This window comes from Alosa alosa, chromosome 11 (genome assembly GCF_017589495.1).
Source record: "Alosa alosa isolate M-15738 ecotype Scorff River chromosome 11, AALO_Geno_1.1, whole genome shotgun sequence".
In the NCBI taxonomy this organism is placed as follows: Eukaryota; Metazoa; Chordata; class Actinopteri; order Clupeiformes; family Clupeidae; genus Alosa; species Alosa alosa.
Window position 1 is genome coordinate 16,313,388 of NC_063199.1, and position 15,287 is coordinate 16,328,674.

At 43.0% G+C, this 15,287-nt stretch overlaps 4 protein-coding genes across 5 annotated transcripts in view; 2 read left to right on the forward strand and 2 right to left on the reverse strand.

Moving 5' to 3' along the window:
* si:ch211-272n13.3 (ankyrin repeat domain-containing protein 26) overlaps nucleotides 1-1,884 on the forward strand; it is a 39,884-nt gene extending 38,000 nt beyond the window's left edge. Inside the window, 2 exon segments of the mRNA XM_048256651.1 lie at nucleotides 779-824; nucleotides 990-1,884. Of these exon segments, the coding sequence (XP_048112608.1) occupies nucleotides 779-824; nucleotides 990-1,138 (195 nt within the window). The 3' untranslated portion in view covers nucleotides 1,139-1,884.
* Nucleotides 1,885-3,823: 1,939 nt separating this feature from the next.
* ccdc77 (coiled-coil domain containing 77) lies at nucleotides 3,824-8,084 on the reverse strand. Its single transcript, XM_048257224.1, has 12 exons — nucleotides 7,998-8,084; nucleotides 7,250-7,327; nucleotides 6,918-7,101; nucleotides 6,683-6,825; nucleotides 6,424-6,520; nucleotides 6,218-6,293; nucleotides 5,862-5,950; nucleotides 5,585-5,733; nucleotides 5,132-5,378; nucleotides 4,774-4,899; nucleotides 4,448-4,600; nucleotides 3,824-4,306 (listed from the first exon to the last, which is right to left on the reverse strand). The coding sequence occupies exons 2-12, from the start codon at nucleotides 7,285-7,287 to the stop codon at nucleotides 4,160-4,162; spliced, it is 1,449 nt and encodes a 482-aa protein (XP_048113181.1). The 5' UTR covers nucleotides 7,288-7,327; nucleotides 7,998-8,084; the 3' UTR covers nucleotides 3,824-4,159.
* A 202-nt stretch (nucleotides 8,085-8,286) lies between these two features.
* Nucleotides 8,287-12,111, forward strand: hdhd5 (haloacid dehalogenase like hydrolase domain containing 5). The gene is made up of 8 exons (XM_048257225.1): nucleotides 8,287-8,619; nucleotides 9,202-9,405; nucleotides 9,553-9,665; nucleotides 9,834-9,927; nucleotides 10,034-10,067; nucleotides 10,202-10,376; nucleotides 10,495-10,683; nucleotides 10,781-12,111. The coding sequence occupies exons 1-8, from the start codon at nucleotides 8,494-8,496 to the stop codon at nucleotides 11,172-11,174; spliced, it is 1,329 nt and encodes a 442-aa protein (XP_048113182.1). The 5' UTR covers nucleotides 8,287-8,493; the 3' UTR covers nucleotides 11,175-12,111.
* Nucleotides 12,112-12,189: 78 nt separating this feature from the next.
* Nucleotides 12,190-15,135, reverse strand: LOC125303463 (ras-related protein Rab-19). Of its 2 annotated transcripts, none has more exons than XM_048257226.1 (5): nucleotides 15,048-15,135; nucleotides 14,543-14,603; nucleotides 13,834-14,025; nucleotides 13,378-13,561; nucleotides 12,190-12,473 (listed from the first exon to the last, which is right to left on the reverse strand). In XM_048257226.1, exons 2-5 carry the CDS (start codon nucleotides 14,591-14,593, stop codon nucleotides 12,196-12,198), a joined length of 705 nt encoding a protein of 234 aa, XP_048113183.1. In that variant the 5' UTR covers nucleotides 14,594-14,603; nucleotides 15,048-15,135; the 3' UTR covers nucleotides 12,190-12,195. The 2 variants fall into 2 exon arrangements, with proteins under 2 accessions (XP_048113183.1, XP_048113184.1); XM_048257227.1 differs by lacking the exon at nucleotides 15,048-15,135 and adding an exon at nucleotides 14,698-15,038.
* Between the last annotated feature and the right edge of the window lie 152 nt (nucleotides 15,136-15,287).

Sequence of the window (15,287 nt, forward strand, 5' to 3'; positions counted from 1 at the left end):
GTGCTTCCATGATCTGTGCTGAGCAGCAAGGCACTGCTCACACACAGCATATGGAATTCAGAGGCTTTAGCAAGTAAATAAAACGCTAAACAAGCTAATGGGACAAACTGAACATCGTGTTTATCGCACCTGTACATTTGTCCTCGAAAGAGGCTGAATTCCTGCTGGAGTGAAGACTTGAGTATCAAACAGCATGACTCATTGCACACATTCAGAATGCCGCCCTCAGTCACTCTGCCTTTGGGATATCTACAGGATTAAAGCAATTAAGAAGAGCATGTTCTTTTCTGAGGTCAGGATGCTTAACTTCTCCATAAGTGACCTGGGAAGATTTTCCACATGCTTCTGCATGGTTTTCCTTCATCTTTTCAGTACATGAGATCTTATCCATGATAACTATACCTGTATGGCATTAAAAAAATACTATTTCTACATCACCAGGTCATTAGATTTCTACATCACCAGGTCACTAGTAAGCTGACATGCATGCAGTCGGCCCTGATTTCATATTTGCAGTGCCCCTCCCCATCACTCATTGGAATTTTGTTTCATCCTCAAATCATTTGACTTTTCTTCTGTTTTTTTCTGTTCCGTTATCAACACTTCATTTCATGCTGAAGTAAGTGAGTGTCCCAAGTCAGTCCCTACAGATTATTTTGAGAAATAAAACCGATTTAGAGTTTGGAATCTTACAGCCTACAAAAGTATGATCTTTTGTGGGACATTGTCAAAGTCCTTGTGTTGTGCACATGGGTCAATGCATGTTCTTTCCTAACAGATGCAGAGTGAATTGGAGAAAAACATATCAAAGGAGTTGGACCATGGTGAGTGCTTGAAAAATACCATAAACCATTCATTTACAGATTCCTCCATGATCGAGTTATATAGCTTCATGACGGTAATATAGCTTCATGACGGTAGCTGCAAGCGTTATGTATTATGAGCCACAAGATTGGGCCGGTTTTGAGCCTTTGCTCTGTTGCCCACAGCGACCGCAGAGCTGGACGGAGCTTCGCCACGCCTGTCCCCCGTGGGCTCGGCCTGTGGCTCCCAGAAGAGTCTGGCGCTGGACCAGGACCCTGTGAGCAGAGCCACGCAGCAGTACCTGGAGGTGCTCAAGAAGAACTACATGATCTGACACCCCCTTGAGATTCTTGTTTACACACACACACACACACACACACACACACACACACACACACACACACACACACACACACAACCAACCAACTACAGACAAGGCCAAAGCCTAGCTGCCCATTGCCACTACATTTCCTTTTGTACGTGTGTGGTTATTTATTCCGGCTTTTACACAAGAGGATGAGAAAAAGATGATGCACATTGCACTTAAAATGCTCAGGAGCAAAGGGTGAAACGGAGTTATGTTTAGTGTATTGTCTGTGAAGCCATATTTTAAAAACTGCTATGGGTACGTGTGGAGTTGAACTCCTGATGCTTTCATTATATTTTTATTTGACCTGTGATGGTAATTATGGTTGTCTTTTGATGTGGTTGTGTAAAATCTTATTTGTTTTTTGTAGTAAATATGAGTATTATAAGTGTACCATACATATTAATGCCAAGTTACCAATCATATTTGGGACTTAATTTGTTATGGTGCAATATATTTTTTGTCTAGTGAGTTGGTGTTATGGTCAAGAAAAAAACAATCTGAAAACGCCTGTTTTTTGTAAAAACAGAAGATATACTTGAATGATACATGACTAGATCATCTGGTTATCCAGGGTACTATAAGCTGTTACTGTAATTCTATATTTGGACTAAATATTGATGCCTATCATTAAACTTCACTAAATCCTGAGCTCTTCAGTATTTTAGAGTGTGGAGTATTAAGCAGTCTACTAAAGATATACTTTACAGAAACCGTGACTTCTTCCTGTCAGGTCACCATGGTCTTCAAAGTAGTTTGCTATATAATCCTTAACAAGTTTTTTTCAAATTCAGCAAAATGCTCCCTACAATCCTATAGCTGTTTTTGTGCTCTGGGAATAAAATACTAAAGGATTCAAACACAGTTTAGGCTCTTTAATGTGAAACATTCGCCGTGGCTTAAAGGCTGTGCGCCAGCTGCATTCAGTAGTCTTTTTTTGCTTAGGAACGTTCTTGTAGTAGGAAATGATCCAGATATGTTAGTGATAAGACCTGTTTGGTTCTCTCTATATGCTTAGGAAAGGTGCCACAATGCTTCCGTTCAAATCTCCTTTATATATTAAATATTTATATTAGCATATGGTACATTGGAGCGTCCTTGACGGAAGGAAAGATGATACGGCTCCTACACAAAGCTGCGTGCGTTGCGTTGCTGGAGACGCATCACATTCACTTTACATGGGCTCACGTCATCCGTTGCCGAACTGAATTGTGGGTCCGTTGCGTCGCGTTTCTCCCGCCGCTCGCGTTGAGAAGTTCAGCCAAAGATTGTTAAAGGGGTGGTTCAGGATTTTGGACATAAGACCTTATTTCCAAGTAAGCAAGTGTGATATTTATCAGTGGAGACCGTTTTTCAGCATGTTTCATCCAGTCCTTCTAATTGCAGAGTTCGCAGGTGCTAGGCTAGCGCAAGTCAACGGTATGTGCTAGCCTGCCACTAAAGACAGTCTTACCCACTCCAAAGTACACCTGAGGCAAATTCCAGACAATCGATGTAAATGTCTGTGTTGATAGAATAGTGTAAGAAATACAACTACCCTTGCATCGCGTTGCAATAGTTATACTTTGGTCCCTAAAGCTGTTAGTAGTCATTTTGCAACTCAGCGGCGGACTGATATTACCAAGGCTACTACTAGGTATCCCCATTGGAGTGCGCTTTACTTTTTAACCGGAGAAAGTATAATTCCGCCGCTGCTAAGAAACTAGTCCCCAAAATGTAATGCGATCGTTGAAATGCAAGGATAGAATAACGTTAGAAATAACACTGTCAATACAGACATTTACATCGATAGTCTGGCGTTATAATTTATTTGCCTCGGGTGTACTTTGGAGTGGGTAAGACTGTCTTTAGTGGCAGGCTAGCACATACTGTTGACTTGCGCTAGCCTAGCACCTGCGAACTCTGCAATTAGGGACTGGATGAAACGTGTTGAAAAACGGTCTCCACTGATAAATATCACACTTGCTTACTTGGAAATGAGGTCCTATGTCCAAAATCCTGAACCACCCCTTTAAGGCTCCGCCTTAACAATCTTTGGTTCAGCTGTGATGGCACCGGCCAATCAAATACTATACTTCAAGTCATTTGCATAGCTACCGTCGGGAACACCCACTGGCATGCGTTGACGGAACGCAACTGTGTGTAGGACCCGAAAGTGGATAGAAAACGGCAATAACGGCTCCCACACACAGCTGCGTTCCGTCAACGCATTCCAGTGGGTGTTCCCGACGGTAGCTATGCAAATGACTTGAAGTAAAACCGTAATGTGATTGGTTGGTGCCGTCCGTGGATTAACTTGATTGGCGGTGCCGTCTGTCGGTGCAGCAACAGCTGAACTCCTCAACGCGAGCAGCGGGAGAAACGCAGCGGCGGACCCACAATTCAGTTCGGCAACGGATCACGTGAGCCCATTTAAAGTGAATGGGATGCGTCTCCAGCAACGCGATGCACGCAGCTGTGTGTGGGAGCCGTAATACAGTAAGTCCTGCAGCAGGAGCATGGAAGAGAAGGATGTACTTTGGCTAGCTAAACATGTCAACAATGTTTTGCTAGAATTGTAGACTGCCTTTAAAAGGTAGCATATGTGCCCTGTTAAGTGTCTTTTTTCAAAAACAAAGGCTAAAATCATGGACCTATAACTACAAAAATACAGAAATTTAAAATATAAACTTTTATTAACAAATATGGAAAATCATAATACAATACTTCAAATATATAAAACCACGCAGCATTATCTACACAACCAAATATGATTTGTAATCATAATTAAGCATTAAAAAATGACCATGGAGACTGTTTACACATAAAGCAGCATTAACCTACCCACAGTTTCCTTCAGTCAGACTAGGCACATTTGGAAGTATATTAAGGCAAGGATATCCTTAATAAAAGATACACAGTTGGATATGTTATCCATAACTGCTAATTGATAGCTACTTTGACCCATCAACTGCAGATAACGGACACTTTGTCTTTGACCTAATTGCCTCAGCAGTATCTGAGGTCGTTCTCCAGTCCGTAGATTTTGGCCTTCAGAGTCTTCAGTTCTCCTTGTACCTTTTTGGTGCGGGCGTTGGTCTGTCGTACTTCATGTAGAATGGCCAGGTCCTGATCTGGCCCCACATTTAGAGTCACCTAAACAGGGCAGATTATTGGGTTCATTGGTAAAACATACCAGTGCACGGCTTTTAAGTTCAATACAGGAAAGCTGAATAAAACTGTTTTCTCATTTGTGGTCACATCACTCAATATATCAAAAGTGATATGCCATCCTACCTTAAAGAGCTGTTTCTCCACATCCTTCAGTTTTAGTCTCAAATGTTTGATGTCTGTCTTGAAGCCCTCAACCTCCATTACTCGCCTCTTCTCCAGGGCCTCATAACGCTGAGTCATCATCTGCAAACGCTTTGCTATCTTAGTGGACCGCTCCTATACAAACACACAATGTCAGTGAGTACCGCTCCTATATACAGACACAATGTCAGTGAGTACCGTACCCATAACAAAGACACAATCGATTGCTCTCACAACACACATTCTGTTTGTGAACACCACTTCATTGTGCTTTGACTTTATGGTGGGGTAAAACCTGGTTGGCTCACCTGAAAGATTTCTTTACCCACATCTCCCTCTTCTCTGATTTGTGCCAGTTCTGTTTCTAAACCCACACACTGCTCGCGGTACATGTCTGCCAGTTTGTGGGCCTGCTTCAGCTCCTCGCTCAGTGCCTGGGGAACAAATCATTCCACAGCTGAACACCACACACTAAGATATGTATTTTGTTTCATAATATGTATATTACAAGGAACTTTAAAGTTGACCTCATATACAGCTGGTCATGCAGATCTGGTTAATGAACAGTGTCCTTTCTATATGGTTGCCATGGTACACAAAGTTTAAGACTGACCATGTACTGTGATGTCTCTCCAAATGTGGTGTCCCAGACTGAGGCACACTCACCCGAATCTCCTCCTGATGCATCTGTTGGGACTCTGGCGGTGCCTGGGCGAGACGCTGCGGTGCTGTGGCTCGTCCCGGTCTGTCCAGGCCACCGCGGCCACTCTGGAGCTTCTCGTGACAGGTGTCGAGCTGCCGCAGGAGCCGGTCCTTCTCCACCATCCAGCCCTTCTCATGGGTGCGGCTGTCGAACTTCAGCTGCAGGAAGTCCCTGGTGCTCTCGTACAGCAGGGTCTGTGTGCGCTGGAGCCTGCGAGACCATTATGGTAAATCCATAATCCAAGAACATTACGCAGCCACTTATGTTATATTACATTAGTGAACACATTTGCCACAAGTTACAAACCGCGTCCCTGTCAACACCCATAAGGGATATGCTCCACTATCAGTGGCAACAGCAAATAAAGCACAGTGAGGTGGGGTCAGAGGACAGCTGACAAAGGGGTGATGACTTACTTGTTAGTGAGAGCCGTGATGCGGTCTTGGTCTCTCTGGTGCTGAACCTGAACCTCCTCCACGCGGATGCGCCGGTCCTCCAGGAGCGACTCCACCTGTTCTTTAGCCAGACGCGTCTGCTCCTCCATCTGGGCCTGGAGCGCCTCCACCTGGACATCACCAGGATTGCAGCATTAACGTTACACTACATCTAAAATGATACGCTGCATAAGGCTACAGAAGTATAAGTCTGTATTTAAAAATATTTACACATGCATTAGAGAGTGCTGCCTTATACCTGCAGCAGCAAGGTCTGGTTGTCTTTCTTGTACTGTTCTGCTGTCTCGCCACTCTCCACTCCTTCTCTGGAGAGCTTCTTACTGGTTTCTAGATAGGGGGGCAGGAGCATTAGCAAAATTAAGAGATTGCTGCTATGATGCTATAAGAAGATTTGGAGCATCAGCTACTTCTCACAGATTAGGATAGGATTTAGTGCTTATTAATATTACTTTACTTCCAAAGCTTGATCAACAGCAGAGTTCAAGACTTGTATGATACCTTTTGTGAAACAGGATCACTGTATTTTTGATTGGTAAATGTGACTACAGACATGATGCTTTTAGGGTAAAATATAAAAGACATGCAAAAAATAACCTTTAGCAGCTTTTGATTTTGAAACCTTCCACTGATCCTGAGGCCTTGGCTGCACCTTATTCTGAGGAATTGTGATCTAATCAAAGACGAGACAACACAAAAAAACATGCAACTGTAAGAGGTAGTATAACTTTTCATCAGTATTCTATTATTCATCCACTGAAGACCATATCAGCTTAATGGAAAGTGAGATTTTCATGGTTAACCTTGTTTGGAGGCTCTCGGTGAAAGTAAGTGATCTCCCCAACATCTGGACCCACCAGTGCCAAAAGATGCTGGATTTTCTTTCTGTCCTCCAACTCTCTGTGGATGGTAAAGTTGTATATTGGCAACTTACCTAAGATAATCATACTAAGATGTATATTTGAAGAAACACCATGGAACAAGTTGCCACTAAACACACGTTGTCTACTTGTTACCATGGTGTATGATGAAACACTAAAAAACAAACTATAAAGAGCTGACCTGATTTTCAAACGGTCATTTTCTGCGTACAAGCGCAGTGCTTGTTCTCGCTCTTGGAAGAGATAGACCTGCATGTCGCTTAGTGCCTTCTGAAGCTCCGCAATCTCTCCCTCGCGCTGTCGGACCTCCCACTGGAGTTTATGCTGTATGCACACATCCAAATGTCCAGTCACAAAAATGTTATACACAAACACATAGCATGGCCACACACAAAGTTCAGGCTGAAATAGAGCACCTGATCTTCTGTAGAGCTTCTGTACTTCTCCAGCATCTGCAGGAGGTCCTCATGTTCCCCATCAAACTGAGCCACCTTCTGCCTGTAGAACTCCAGCAACTCACGAGATGGCCGGAGGTAGGCCAGACGCTCAGTGATTGGAGGCAGAGGTGAGTCAACCTCCTGGCTTTGATTAAGAATATAGCTGCAAACAAACACACACATACACACATACAGTATATTAGACATTGTGTCTGTATAGAAAGCCCTACAATGGTGAGTACACACACACACACACACACAGGTACGACATTCTACAATAAAAAAAAATAATGCAGAGGACACCATCATACTTGCTGGGACCTGCATCTCGGGTTGGTGGTGATTCCATCACTTAGAGTGAATGTGCAACAATTCACATGCAGAATTTCCTGTAAGTAACACCATCAAACAAACCATTATTGTTGACAAGAGGCTGTTTTCTCAAAAGGCTCCAGTATGTAACGTTATGTATCTATTTAATTCAATCAACTGTCACTGGACGTTTAACATGGCATGCGAATATTTGAAATATAATTTTTGCACGTTGGTTAGCTAAACAAAAATGTAGATATTTGCGTTAACAATAAAATGTGGATACAAGTGTAATTTAAGATTACTGATGTCACTCATTCCTGCATATTTTTGAAGAAAACAGCCTGTCACTATCTGAAGCCCTCTTTGTTTACAAATCACTCTCTAGCGTAAGCATTACGCGACAGGGGCGGGAGGTTTAAACAGCGCAGCTTCACCAAATTGACCTTTAAAGTAGACAAAAATATCCCATGATGTGGTTATGGACATATTATGATAGAACCGCATAATAGTTACAAACCAAGTTGACACATCAAGTTATCCACTTGGACAAACCTGACGTTAACGTTACTTAGCGACTGCTAACGTTACTGTTAAAGCATTAGCTAGCCACCCTACACTAGCTCAGGAGCTTCAACCTAATGTTTGAAATACTGACATTCTTTAGGTGAAGCTTATTCCTTAACTTAAACATAAAGAGCTGTCATGGTCCCAAAAGCTACTTCTAGACGAAAAATATCATCCTACCTTTAATATTTCTGCCCTGAACGTTTCTGCAACAAAATGCAACAACCAGTGGCAACAACAAAAACGCCGGAAACTGTCATATATTTTCCGGAAATTATAGATTAAAGGCCCTCGTATGTTCTGTCATTTAGAAAATGAAAAACACTATGACTAACACTACACTATAGACGTTTTTTTTTGTTTTTAGTTTTTTAGTTGTTTAGTTAGTTTAGTTTAGCAGAGTGAACAACTTTGAAGCAATAGTAAGAGTGTGGTAGACATTTATGTTGCCATCGTGCGTGTTATCACCTTGGGGTTCGTGGTAGCGTATACTTTGCGCAGTCAGACTTCACTCTTCATTCAGTTTCACTCCTGCGCAATGCAACCCAGTGTAGTCATAGGATGTTTTTAAATACATGCGGCTGGAGCTTGTTGAAGCGAGTTATTTTCTGTTTGGCAATGCACTTCGTGCGTTAGGGTAGCCCGTAAACTGAAACGGGTGAGCCACGTTGGAAACATGGCAGAGTTTTTCACTCGATTGAATTTTATTAAATTGGGTTGGCGATTTCTCAGCACCAGTAGTTTGGGGAGGAGCCCTGTCCATGTGCCACCTGCCTCTCAACGCTTCTACAGTAGCGTTATAGTAAGTTGATGCTAGCTAACGAAACGATAAATGTGTTTACTGACTGGTTATGCATTGCTTATAATGCATTGCTAACAGCTTTCTCAGCTCAACATTTCCTTGTATATCATTGCGTTGACACAGCTTAAAAGTATAACGTAGGATAGACCACAGCTGGGTAATTTCACTTAGGCAGCTATAATAAGGTATTCCATCTCACTAGACTCATCAAGCACAGATTGCACATCAGTCTTGCTTTGCTGTTGTTAAATGTGATCAACTGTTAACTTACATCGTGACATTATGTCGTTGGCTCTCATTACATGTTGTAATGTTTTTTGTCAGGACTTGGCCAGGCACCGAATCTCCGTTCCCATTGAAAGACCGGTTACTGATATTGGGCTCCGAGGTCACCCTAAACGGTTAAACCCAGAGAACGCGTAGTGCCAGAGGCCTCGGATGATATTATGTCACGGGGTGGAGTGATTAAACCATTTCTCAGCGGTGTATATCTCTCCAGCGTTGTTTATATGTGCTGGACCCTGAAGCGTGTCTTGTTGACAAAAAGTGATCTGGTTACTTTCTGTTTAAATCCTATCACAGGGTCACCCCTCCTTCGGACTACTGTTTGATATTGATGGCGTTCTGGTGCGTGGAAGAACACCCATACCTGCAGCCAAACAGTGTTTCAGGAATCTGGTGGATAGAGATGGGAAATACAAAGTCCCTGTTGTCTTCGTGACAAATGCAGGGAACTGTGTTAGGCAAACCAAGGCTGAACAACTGTCTCACCTGCTTGAAGTTGAGGTCTGTCCTTTTCATGTTCTTAGATAGCCTTTGATTAAGCTTTTTTTTTTTATCCATGACACGGTTTTGCTGTATTGATGTACATGCAATATTAATTGAATTCATCATTGTGACCTGGATGTACTTTTTCTACTTTTAAATGACTAGGTGTCTCCAGATCAAGTCATGTTGTCCCACAGCCCATTGAGAGTCTTCAGTCAGTTTCATGACAAATGCGTGCTTGTGTCTGGCCAGGGACCAATCTTGGAGGTGGCCAACAAGTATCCTCTAAGCTTCCACCATATAGCCATATTTGTATTGTTGTTCACAATCATGAGCATAAATATACTTTAATTAGGAACTGGTAATCGTCGTTTACTACAGTTTCACTGTTCTTGGCTAAGTGAACATTGTTTTTGTCTGTTTAGTCTTAACTGAAAGATTATCAGTCTTGGGTTTCAAAATGTTGTGACCATAGATATGCTTCGGGAATCGTATCCCCTTCTTGATGTGGTGGATCACCATCGCAGACCTAAGAACTCAGTAAGTGTCCCAGGGACTTTCATTTGAAAATCCTGAGGCATTCTTCCATTTAAATTGTCTTCAGTATTATACATGTCTAACTGTCCATCATGTTTAATGTTTACAGGTACCTCAAACCAGGGATCTTCCACCAATAGAAGGTATGCTGCTATTTGGCTATACAGATTCTCATTCTGTCATAAATGCACCTCATTACAGACAGTATTCTTGTTATTATGTTCAGATATGTGATCCACTCAGGCTCCTATTCATCTGTTCCCCTATCCTCCCCCAGCCGTTATTCTATTTGGTGAGCCAATCAGATGGGAGACGAACCTTCAGCTGATTGTGGATGTTCTCCTCACTAATGGGAAGCCTGGGAATACGGTGACCTCTCTGCAGTACCCTCACATCCCTGTGCTAGCCTGTAACATGGATCTCCTGTGGATGGCAGAGGCCAAAAACCCAAGGTCAGGCTTTGGATCTCATCACCTCACTTGTTGCATGATTTGCAAGTGTGCCCATGTCCACTTCTCTGCCTTCCAATGAGGTCAGTTACAGACTCATAGCTTGTTTGCCTCTCTTTAGATTTGGCCATGGGATGTTCCTCGTCTGTCTAGAGAGCATCTACAAGAAGGTCACTGGTCGTGAGTTAAAGTACGAGGCTTTGATAGGGAAGCCCAGTGTGGTGACCTACAACTACGCAGAGCTGCTGATCCGCAAGCAGGCCGAGACTCTCGGCTGGACTTCGCCGGTTGAGCGTCTGTATGCCATTGGGTGAGTGCTGTGTGCCTTTGAGTTTGATCATGAAACTGAAATGCCAACTGTTTTGTTATTTGTACTATCATCAAGTATGTATTGTTATACCCTCCAGTGATAACCCAATGGCCGATATCTATGGAGCCAACCTCTACAACCGCTACCTGAAAGCGTCTCGCCGCGTCCGAGCACAGATGCAGGCTCAGGGAGGGGGAAACCCGAGACAGGAGATGGACGAAGTAGCGGGACCGGACGTGGCCATGGGGGATGTGGGGGACGACCCTCTGCCCGTAGGCTGCAGCTCCATCCTGGTCTGCACGGGGGTCTACAACCGGGACCAGCAGGACCTTCCCCCGGACCCGGACGAGACGGTCACCGAGCAGCGCATCTTCCACGGCCACCGTGACTTTCGCTTCGACCCCAGCCTCACTCAGCCCTCCTTCGTTGTGCAGGATGTGCGTGAGGCCGTGGAGCTGGTCTTCCAGCAAGAGAGCTGCCCACTGGACTAGAGCCGTAAGTTTCTGATGAGCATAGACGCACAAAAAACACTGTCAAGGCCTACTGTCAAAGAGGAGCAGATGGAGGTCTCACTGACATCTGAGGGATTTTCACCTCCCTGTGTTTTACTGTATAGCAGCTACAAAATGATGAAAGATATGGCAAATGTCTACTGGTTTCCAGAGTATATTCGCATATGCCAAACTGGCCTTTGAGGCTATTAACTTCACATGCAACTCCAGTATCTTAATATGAACCTTGATCATCTGTCATAAATCAGTAGAACAGAGATCAAAGAGCAGTAGGTCATAACGCATTTCTTTCATCATTCAATACTCTGTCAAAATCTGATGTGGGCATAGGATTGACATTTTGTCAGACATCCCTGTGTACATATTACTCAAACGACTCCATAAATCTTAAATAAATGTTAAACTGTGGTCATTCAGTGTTCCGTCCATGGAGCCAATTAAGAGATGGGAGATTGATGAAAGCCTTTTTAACCTCAGCATTGCAGGGATTCCTACACAGTCGTCTGGCACAGATACACTTTTAAGTTAAATACATTTACATAATGTATATAATATGTTATTGCTTTATGGAAATAGTGTATGACACACACTATGTGGTTATGGTACAGAGTTATTGTTTCTCAGTTCAGTTGAATGTTTGCGTTTTTTTTTTTATTGTAAGCTTGAGAACAAACAGGAGAGTAAGTCCTACTCAGTCTGTTGATTGGTGTTGCACATTACCATGTTATTGCCCAGTTTTTAAGGTGATAAATGTTAAACAGCAGTCTCCTGTTTTTTCATTTTTACAAGTTTTATTGGTTTACATAACCATATGAACTTCTGACTTGCTTTTATGTTATGCATTATACATGTACTGAAATATTTTTAAGCCATAGATTTTCTCCAAAATATGTTGTTGAATAAATACACACTGTTCCTCAGATTAAGTGGCACAAAACTGAAAACAACTTAACCACGTCATGCCGAGGACTTCTCCATGTCTCAGGCTTTTGACCTGTTCTCAGCAGCCGCATGGCTTATTCTCTGATGACTCCTCCAGGTTTATGGTGTGGGAGTCAGAATGCAGCAAGGGGTAAGGGGACTCTGAGTAGGGCTCCTGATTGACCACCCCTCCGCTTCTCACAATGAGTTCTTTTGCCATCAAGAAGAAGGCTTCCTCAATATTATGGTCCATTTTGGCAGATGTTTCTAGTGCAGCTAGTGCCCCCCGTTGTTCAGCCAAAGTACATGCATCTTCAAACAACACTTGACGTTCAGATTCAAGATCACACTTGTTGCCTATGAGACACATTTCAAATAGTTTAGAAACATATATAACTAATCCACTCGTAAATGCTTTATTATTGTAAGTGCCCTATTCAAGAGTACTTCTTTTTTTGTCATAGGGTCAGAATACATTCCTATGGTTTCTTATTTTTGAAAGCACTTACCCCATATCAGAAACTAGACTAGACTGTGAAGAATTAGTGTTGTTATCCACAAAAGTAATGTGTAACTTAACCTTAATGGATGTACAATTAAACTGCTAAAACCAAGGCTGAACATCAGCCTTATTAAATTGACAACACCAAAAACATGTTGCATGCTATTTACAGGGGGCAGCCGTGGCCTACTGGTTAGCGCTTCGGACTTGTAAACGGAGGATTGCCGGTTCGAACCCCAACCAGTAGGCACGGCTGAAGTGCCCTTGAACAAGGCACCCAACCCCTCACTGCTCCCCAAGCGCTGCTGGTGTTGCAAGCAGCTCACTGTGCCGGGATTAGTGTGTGCTTCACCTCACTGTGTTTTCACTGTGTGCTGAGTGTGTTTCACTAATTCATGGATTGGGATAAATGCAGACCAAATTTCCCTCACAGGATCAACTTAATAATGTAATTGCATGCTGTTTCATGGTGGTCATTTACAGTGCTTTTTTTTTTTATGATTTGACAGTGAGACAGCCCTAAGCCCTAACAAACTAAGTTGGACCATGTGTCAAAGTGTGTGAGTCTGTGAGTGTGCATCAAAGTGTGTGAGTCTGTGAGTGCATCAAAGTGTGTGAGTGTGGACATTGTGGGCCAACATGAACTCAACTGTTACCTTTATAACATTGCATTGAATACTGTAGTTAACCGCAGGCAAATAATAGGGAACCTATAACGTTATAAAGATTTGATCAAATCTTTAATTTAATTATCCTTACCTATGAAGATGACTACTATGCTGGGTGCTCCACATTGCTCCACTTCCTGGATCCAGTGAGGTAGGGATTCAAAGGTGCTGTGACGGGTCAGGTCATAGGCGATCATGGCACCATGGGCATTCCGGTAGTAGCCCTGGGTGAGGGTCCTAAAGCGCTCCTGTCCTGCTGTATCCCAAACCTGCATCTAATTACAACAAAGGACCGTAAGCATGCATGAAATTGTTCTTTCTCTGTGTGAAAATATACATGTTTCAGATTAAACACATAATCACTAGAATAAGACCACATACTGTGCATGTAAAATAGTGAATAATTTGAATATTCTCTGTGTGCTGTGGTAATGGCAGTATAACTAATAATACAAGTAATAAAAGTAAAAAAGATAAAATCTTCTTTTTGTGACATTACAGTTGAAAACCACTGTGATTCTCTATTAGCATGTTTCTCACAACCAACCTTGACCTTTTTGCCATCAATGTCCAAAGTTCGAACTGTGAAGTCCACTTCTATAGTGTTCTGCTGCCTTTCAAGAAACAATCCTGACTTGAAACTGTGGACCACACAAGTCTTGCCCACGCTGGTGTCTCCGATGAGGATGATCTTGAAGAGGAAATCACAGGAGTCCTCGTCTAGCTCCATCTCCGTGGGCTGCAGAGCCATGGGGAACAATGATGTCTATTCTGCTTCTGCTTACTCAACAGTAGCTGTGGGCACTGTTGAACATGCCCAGGAGTACCAAGCAACAGTAATCTCAAAGTGTCAACTCACACACACACACACAGTTTAGGTAATACTTCCTCAAACGTGTAGTTCTCTTTTGAATCCATCATGTGACGTTTAAACGAGGTACCTATGAAATTCAGCTAGACGAAAGTCTAAATCGTCATCTCAAAAAAACTATTTTTCTTCTCTTTCGCCGCTTTGAGAATTCTCCTGTGCCTCTTCCAGAATCTCAAATAATGTCATTCACTGAACACAGCTCTTCCCCTTTTACTTAAAAAAGGAGCACACAATAATGTTCTGGCACAGAAAATCTCCCCACCCCACTTCCAGCCCTGGCAAAAACTATGCCCATTTTGTGGCCAATGTCACTTTCTCTCTAGTAGATCCTTTCCACTTGGACTCACTCAAAATGTAAACAAAGTCACCCCCGCCTCAACTGTACCTGGCTTCTTGTGTTTGACTTTCGGTTTCCCATCCACCTGCACCACTGCATCTTAGGGGAGCTGTAGTTTCACAATAGACCAAGGGTGTGGTGAAACAAAGAAAGGAGCAGAAAAAAGACAAACAGAAAACAGTGGAATAGAAACAAACATGTACCTGTTATTATTTCCAGCAGCTTATTGAAATAAATGACATGACTCTTAAGTCCATCGAGTACATAAGAAACTGAGCTCCTCCTTCCAGGGCTGTACATGTTTAGTGTACACACAACTCTAACTGTCTTCAGTGGCGACCTTTGGACTCAGCTACTCAGAATTCAAATGCATTCCACAAGGAATCCTGTGGCTGCCTCCTACCTCGCTCTCCGCTCAGAACCACCCCAGGAGCTGACCCAGAGCACATTCCGCTGCTCTTAGCACAATCTCATCGCAAACACACAGTCATCAAAAGGAAAGAACACCTACGATTACCAGATTTTCCAGTTATGAAAAAAGTTGTAAGAATACCTTTGTGATTGTTAATGGTGCATGGGCCAGCATGAAGTTGGCGTGCCTGGGGGGAGTGCAGCAGAGATGATAGTGAAGTACATTGTGCCATTGAGTGTGAGTCAGGGACCACCCCCCCCACTCATTGCCCTGTCGTCAGCTTAGTGCAGAGAGGCACAAGGCACTGACAGACACCAAACAATACACAATATGAGTGAGTGAGAGTGTGCTTTTTGGTTTGTGTGTTTAAAGGAGGCCACT

What these genes read in the sequence shown, in the direction of transcription:
- LOC125303463 (XM_048257226.1), bottom strand. Translation starts at nt 14,593, where the DNA reads ATGCAGTGGTGCAGGTGGATGGGAAACCGAAAGTCAAACACAAGAAGC. An exon ending in TTGATGGCAAAAAGGTCAAG is followed by an intron (nt 13,562 to 13,833) that starts GTTGGTTGTGAG and finishes TGTTGTAATTAG; the next exon opens with ATGCAGGTTTGGGATACAGC. An exon ending in CATAGTAGTCATCTTCATAG is followed by an intron (nt 12,474 to 13,377) that starts GTAAGGATAATT and finishes TGTGTCTCATAG; the next exon opens with GCAACAAGTGTGATCTTGAA.
- hdhd5 (XM_048257225.1), top strand. Translation starts at nt 8,494, where the DNA reads ATGGCAGAGTTTTTCACTCGATTGAATTTTATTAAATTGGGTTGGCGA. An exon ending in GCTTCTACAGTAGCGTTATA is followed by an intron (nt 8,620 to 9,201) that starts GTAAGTTGATGC and finishes ATCCTATCACAG; the next exon opens with GGTCACCCCTCCTTCGGACT. An exon ending in GCAGAGGCCAAAAACCCAAG is followed by an intron (nt 10,377 to 10,494) that starts GTCAGGCTTTGG and finishes GCCTCTCTTTAG; the next exon opens with ATTTGGCCATGGGATGTTCC.
- ccdc77 (XM_048257224.1), bottom strand. Translation starts at nt 7,287, where the DNA reads ATGGAATCACCACCAACCCGAGATGCAGGTCCCAGCAA. An exon ending in GAAGCTCTACAGAAGATCAG is followed by an intron (nt 6,826 to 6,917) that starts GTGCTCTATTTC and finishes GTGTGCATACAG; the next exon opens with CATAAACTCCAGTGGGAGGT. An exon ending in AAAATCAAAAGCTGCTAAAG is followed by an intron (nt 5,951 to 6,217) that starts GTTATTTTTTGC and finishes CCCCCTATCTAG; the next exon opens with AAACCAGTAAGAAGCTCTCC.